Here is a 7,241-nt window from a genome sequence, read left to right on the forward strand (position 1 = left end):
CGGTCTGGTGCAGCAAGAAGCTACTGAGAGTAGTTGGCTTTGCTCAATCCATCACAGACACATCCCTCCCATCATCGGTCGAACCTACAGGAGGCAGTGCTTCAGAAAAGCAGTATCTGTCGACAAGAATCCCCGCCATCCGCTCCGTGCCATCTCCTTACAGCTACCTCCAGGCTGGAGGTACAGAAGCCTGAAGTTCCTCACCACCAGGTTCAAGAACAGCAGCTTCCCATCAACCATTCAGTTCTTGAACCAAACAGCAAAACGCTTATCACTATTGTTTAACAGCACTATGACCACTTTGTTCTAGTTGTGTTATAAAATTGTGCAGACGATGTCAGGACACCTGTGCAGTAGATTTTTTAAGCCGTTGCAATGGGGCAGTTCCATTCTCTCAACCTCAGACATCCGAGTCCAGTGGTACAAACAAGAGCCACAAAGTTGGGTCTTCCTTGGTTGTAGTCGATGGCCATGACACCTTCTGTGCCTTGTCACGCTCTTCGCTCTCCAGGAAGCGTTGCAGAACCACCTTCCTGGCCGTTGGATCTCACTGTAGATCTCACCTACCAGAGTGGACTTCTTGTGCTAGGACTGGCATGTCCCAAAACAGTTGTGTATGATTTGATTTTTTTCCTGCAAATGCCACTTGCCTGATGCCACTGCAAGCAAATTTTTCATTGCAACACACACAAAATACCTGAGGAACTCAGCAGACCAGGTTGTACCTATGGAAAAGTGTGAGCAGTCGACCATTTGGGCTGAGACCCTTCTTCATGGCTCAGTCTTATCACTTATCACCTTCCAGCTAACTTCCTTCCCCCCCCCCCCGCCCCACACCTTTCTATTCCAGCATTTCCCCCTTCCTTCGGCCGGAAACGTCGACTGTTTACTCATTTCATAGATGCTGCCTGGCCTGCTGCTGTGTTCTTCCAGCATTTTGTGTGTGTTGCTTTGGATTTCCAGCATCTTCAGATTTTCTCAAGCTTTTCAGTGCACCTGTGCACATGGGTACTTGTGCATGCCAATCAATGTGACTTTGACATTGAATTTATAGCATTAAAACCACTCAACAAAATTACTACCCTGCAAACTCCTCACGATTCATATTTGACCAGAGTCCAAGACTGTAATCTTGTATTGAAATAACATTATCCTCAGACTTTAAAAGTGCATGGGGTTATTATGAAGAAGCCAGCTTTGGATGTAAGTTTTATTACATATAAAGATATGGAGAATAAAGGCCTCAGCATTTCTTTTACAGCTGCTTTTTCAAAATGCTAAAATAGCTCCAAAGGTTGTCATGACTTACTAGAGGCTTGTTGACGTTGGCAGGCTGCAGTGGGAGGTGAGTGACTCTGTGTGTTTTCAGGGTCTTCATCGTAGCCCGGTTGGTGTGTATGGAGGTCGCCTTGCGGTCTGAAAACGAAGCCAGAGAGAAAGAAGGAGCATTGAACAGCTTCCAGTGTTTGACAGAGCCGACTCCAGGCGTGTTTGCTTCTAGGGAACCGTTGCCAGGCGATTGAGAGTAACAGCACACGTCACTTCCGAACACCCGGTCAAAGAAGTTCTTGTTCTGTTATACCAACCTGATTTAAAGGATGGGATTATCACCTGGACATTCAACACACCAACACTGCCCCCACCGCCCCTCGGAAACAGTACTCTTGTACGTCAGCAGCTTATTGTTTGACAAGACAAGTTTTCCTGAACTGGTCTCCGAGGGGAAATAACTGGGGATTAATGGGGTGGCAAAGTTAATTGTTAACGCAAGGAATTCTGCAGATGCTGGAAGTTCAGAGCAACGCACGCACAATAAATGCTGGAGGAACTCAACAGGTCAGGCAGCCTCCAAGGAGGGGGAACGATCAGTCGACGTTTCGAGCCGAGATCCTTCATTAGGATGACTCGATCAAAAGTCAATTGTTAATCATGTCAAGCAGTTTGATTAGTGTGCGATTGACTAAATCTCGCCGAAATGCAGTTCAACCTGTTTTCCTTGAGACTTCAGTGAAGCGCTCGTGCACTTGAGATGAGGGAGATGAGATTCCAGTTCCTCATGCTGTGGGAGGGAGGGAGGGAAGGGGGTTGGGGGAAGGTTGGGAGGGGTTGGGGGATGGGAGGAAGAGGAGGTGGAGTGCAGAACCATAACCGCAAGAATCAGAATCCTTTATCATCGCCAAGTACGTGGACACATACAGGGAATTTGATGCCGGTTTCCCTGAGCTCTCGCTGTACAGAATCAAAAAGCAAACAGAACAATAGTGCAAATAATTGTGAACTATATACAATGAGGTATACCTGTGTATGTACAGGTGGACTTGGTTTATAATAGACTAAAATTCAAGTGTTCATAAGACTGATGGCATATGGAAAGAAACTGTTCTTGTACCTATTTGTCCTGGCATATAGTGATCTAAAGCGCCTACCAGAAGGAAGGAGTTGGAACAGGTGATGTCCAGGGTGTGATGGGTCTACACTGCTTGCTGGCTTCCTGACTCTAGATGCATATAGTCCTGGATCGAGGGCAGCTTCACACCAATAATTCTTTCCGCAGCCCTGATGGTTCTTTGGAGTCTATTCTTGTCTTATTTGGTAGCTGATCCAAAGAGGCTGGAAATCCAGAGTAAAATACACAAAATGCTGGGGGAAGCGGGTGGGAGACAGGAAGGAATCAGAAAACAGTCAAAGCAGTCGGCATCAATAATGAATCTGCAGCAGGAACTCCTTCTCCCATATGTATATATTTTTCAAGTGGTTGCAGTTTACTGGGGGATGAGTGAGTCCTAGACTGGACGTCCTGCTCACTTAAGGAAAATGAAGCGTTTCCCATAGCCTCTCCTTTCCGGGTGTAGTGATCGCCACAGGGCCACTGTTGGGCTTGCCTTGCAGGAGATCGCTTGCATATGGCCTCTCCTACACTACTGTACCCATAGCGACGCCTTCACATGGCGACCGTGTTCTTAGTAAATTTGCTATGTCAGGGAGCGACCGAGTGTCCAAAAGTACAACTGGGTAGACAGGCTGGGCTCATCAGCCTTGGCTAGCAGCCTAGGAGAAGGATAACCCCGATTCCAAACCCAGGTGGATGGGACTCATTAGCCTTTCCAGGCAGGCCGTCTGTGAGAAGGAAAACTCCGATACTCAACCTACAGCCTTGCGGTCGCCGCAGTCGTCACAGCTCACTGTGTCATTGTGGATAGGGTTGCCAACTTTCTCTCTCCCAAATAAGGGACAAAAGTAGCAGTCAAATACAGGACACTTGTGTTTACCCCGAGAAAGACTACCATGACCATGAAGCCTTGCGCAGGCACCTGTGTGTGCACGCGTGACGTGCGTATACATGACGTGCACATATGTGTACGTGCCAATCTTTTTTCTACAGATCGGTTTTAGCGATTCTGTTCACTGAAACTACATTGTACATACATTATTTCTACTTTATATAGGCTGTGTATTTATCATATCATTCCTGCTTTTACTATATGTTAGTGTTATTTTATGTGTTATTGGTATGATTTGGTAGGTTATTTTTTGGGTCTGGGAACGCTCAAAAATTTTTCCCATATAAATTAATGGTAATTGCTTCTTCGTCTTACGCCATTTCTGCACGAAAGATTTCATAAGAACGCTCTACCTTAGTGGGGGAAATACGGGACAAGGGCGGTCCCCTATGGGACAAACCAACTTAGCCCAATATACAGGATGTCCCGGCTAATACAGGACAGTTGGCAACCCTAATTGTGGAACGCCCCTGGCCTAAAGCGTGGAATCGGTCCGCACGCAACGATCCTCACTATAAACCTACGCAGCGCAGGCAGGAGGAAAAGTCCTACAGCGAAGGAGTTCCCTCCTGATCTTCGCAAGCGAAGAACCAGCCACCATCATCATCATCAGCTTACTGATATCTTGTACGTCCTTGCTTTCTTGTACGTGCCAGGACTAGGCCTCAAGCTGTGGTGTCGCCTGTTCACGGCCGCCAGGAGAGAGGCGTCATGGCCGACGCGCTCCACCGGGGGCAGTGCTGCACGGCATTCAGGCTGGAGTAGGTGCTGCCCCCCAGTGTTCACTCCACAGAAGACAAGCTGTATTGCAGTCAACTGCAGATTTTTACAGAATTCAGAATCAGGTTTATTATCACCGGCGTGTGACGTGAAATTTGTTAACTTAGCAGCAGCAGCTTAATGCAATACATAATCTAGCAGAGAAAAATACAGTATAAATAAAATAAAAATCATAATAATAATAAATAAACAAGCAAAGCAATGACCTGTATTGAATAGATTAAAAAACGTGCAAAAACAGGAAATACTGTATATTAAAAATAAAGTGAGGTAGTGTCCAAGGGTTCAACGTCCATTTAGGAATCGGATGGCAGAGGGGAAGGGGCTGTTCCTGAATCATTAAGTGTGTGCCTTCAGGTTTCTGTACCTCCTACCTGATGGTAACAGTGAGAAAAGGACATGCCCTGGGTGCTGGAGGTCCTTAATAATGGATGCTGCCTTTCTGAGACACCGCTCCTTGAAGATATCCTGGGTACTTTGTAGGCTAGTACCCAAGATGGAGCCAACTAAATTTACAACCCTCGGCAGCTTCTTTCCGTCCTGTGCAGTAGCCCCCTTCCCATATCAGACAGTGATGCACCCTGTCAGAATGCTCTCTACGGTACATCTATAGAAGTTTTTGAGTGTATTTTTTGGCATACCAAATCTCTTCAAACTCCCAATGAATTATTTTCACTGTTTTACGTTCTTTATAACTGCATTGATATGCTGGGACCAGGTTAGGTCCTCAGAGATCTTGACACCCCAGAACTTGAAGCTGCTCACTCCCTCCACTTCTGATCCCTCTATGAGGATTGGTATGTGTTCCTTCATCTTACCCTTCATCTTACCCTTCCTGAAGTCCACAATCAGCTACACAGAAGATTAGGTGAGCATGGACTGGATGGGCCAAAGGGTCTGTTTCTGTGCTGTAGTACACTGTGACTCTAAATTCTCAAGTGGAAGCCTCAGGAATACACCGATATTCTTCAGGAGCTTCAGATATTCTTCAAACACTCGTCCTGGAGCGTTCCTGAACATCGACATCTCCGAGGATCTACCCCGGATGATGCAGCCCCAGGAAGGCATGCCGGTAGCGTTGGCGGAGATGTGCCATGTCACCAAGAATTCTGGCAGATCTCTACGTATGCACTGTGGAGAGCATCTGTCGGGTCGCATCACCGTCTGGCGCCGAGGCATCAATGCATCAGATTGAAAAACAAAGCTGCAGGAGGTCGTAGGCCTAGCACAAGCCTCCCCACAATCAGGGATATTTTCAGAAGCAGGTGCCTCAAGGAGGCAACATCCATCTCTAAGGACCCTCACCATCTGGGACATGCCCTCTTCTCATTCCTACCATCAGGGAGGAGGGAGAGAAGCCTGAGGGAGCACACTCAACATTTTAGGAACAGCTTCTTCCCCTCCGTCATCCGATTTCTGAATGAGCAATGAATCCATGAACATTTCCTCAGTATTATGCATCCTTTTCTTCGCCTTATTATTTATTTATTTATTTCATATTATAGTATTTTAATGTGTGAGCACATGGCCAAGTGGTTAAGGCATTGGACTAGCGATCTGAAGGTCGTGAGTTCGAGCCCCAGCTGAGGCAGTGTGTTATGTCCTTGAGCAAGGGACTTAATCACACATTGCTCTGCGACAACACTGGTGCCAAGCTGTATGGGTCCTAATGCCCTTCCCTTGGACAACATCGGTGGCGTGGAGAGGGGAGACTTGCAGCATGGGCAACTGCCGGTCTCCCATACAACCTTGCCCAGGCCTGCGCCCTGGAGAGTGAAGACTTTCCAGGTGCAGATCCATGGTCTCGCAAGACTAATGGATGCCTTTATTATTTAATGTATTGCACAGTACTGCTGCCACAACAGATTTCATGACACATGTCGGTGAAAATAAGCCTAATTCTGATCTGTGGAAGTGTCTACCTGCCACACTTCGTCAGTCACCTTGGAACCCACAAAACAAAATTCTCCCTCAATCAGCCTAAGAAGAGGCCATAATTAGTGGTTAACAAAACCTTTGATCCTCACATGAATGTTTCAAGATATAAGTCAGTTTGAAAGTTAAGATGTGCTTATTTATAATCTTTATGTCTCGGCCTTAAATTTTATATACAACTAAACATAACTGTACAACGTGGGAGTCACTGCTGATGCCAACCCTTATTGCTGGACAGTTTAGAGCCAGCCAGATTATAGGGTGTGGAGTCAATTGAAGGGTGTGTCTTCAGGCTCGCCTGCCACCTTGTGACTCATTGCCCTGTCCTTGAGTCAGAGGTCAGTTCGGTCCTGCTGAGAGTTGAACCGATGTCACGCAGCCAGACGTTACACCCGGAATGGAACACTCCCGGTCGCATACACCAAACTCCCTTCCCCCTCGAGCAGGCTAACCTGGACTTCACCCCTCGCCTGAAGGACTGAAGGCTGGCACTGCAGTTCAGAGGTCAGGATAGTGCTAACACAGCCTCAGGTAGTTCAAAGTTCAAAGTTCAAAGTAAATTTATTAACAAAAAACATATACTACCCTGAGATTCTTTATCTTGCAGGCATTCACAGTAGAACAAAGAAGGACAATGGAATCATTGCAAAACTACACAAAGACTGACATACAAATGAAAAACTACACAAGTAGTCTTGACAGTTCACTTCCTGCTGCTGTCTGTAAGGAGTTTGTACTTTCTTCCCGTGACCGTGTGGGTTTCCTTCGGGTGCTCCAGTTTCCTCCCACAGTCCAAAGGCGTACTGGTTGGCAGGTTAATTGGTCATTGTATATTGTCCTGTGATTAGGCTATGATTAAGTTGGGGGATTGCTGGGCAATGTGGCCTGAAGGGCCAGGGGGGCTTATTCCACGCTAAATGTCAATAAAATAAAAAATATTAAGAAAACGGCACTTAGGAAATACTAACAGGATTAGGCAGTATGAACATGGATTTATGAAAAGAAAATCATGTTCGACAAACCTTTCAGAGAATTTTTTTGAGGTTGTACAAGAAAAATAGAGAGAAGCATACAGGTTAGTAAGGCTTATTAAGTTGCGGGAATGTAATGTTGTTATGTTGAGGCCCAAAGCATGGCGATATTTGCGGGATGCACCCAGCACAGTCACGGTGCCAACGACACTTCTCACTGTATGTTTCAATATTTCAATGTATATGTGACAAATAAAGTCAGGTGGAGTTTATT

The 7,241-nt window shown here is 46.2% G+C and overlaps 1 protein-coding gene across 5 annotated transcripts in view; it reads right to left on the reverse strand.

Annotated features, from left to right (window-relative positions):
* LOC134339031 (parkin coregulated gene protein homolog) overlaps positions 1 to 1,591 on the reverse strand; it is a 498,671-nt gene extending 497,080 nt beyond the window's left edge. For all 5 annotated transcript variants that reach the window (XR_010016335.1, XM_063035291.1, XM_063035290.1 and 2 more), the window contains exon 1: positions 1,310 to 1,591. Coding sequence is in view for 4 of the 5 variants with exons in the window: in XM_063035291.1 (XP_062891361.1) it covers positions 1,310 to 1,378 (69 nt within the window). In the remaining variant the exon portion in view is untranslated. The remainder of the gene's footprint in view (positions 1 to 1,309) is intronic.
* Positions 1,592 to 7,241: the final 5,650 nt, after the last annotated feature.

Source organism: Mobula hypostoma, chromosome 28, assembly GCF_963921235.1.
Source record: "Mobula hypostoma chromosome 28, sMobHyp1.1, whole genome shotgun sequence".
Lineage (NCBI taxonomy): Eukaryota > Metazoa > Chordata > Chondrichthyes > Myliobatiformes > Myliobatidae > Mobula > Mobula hypostoma.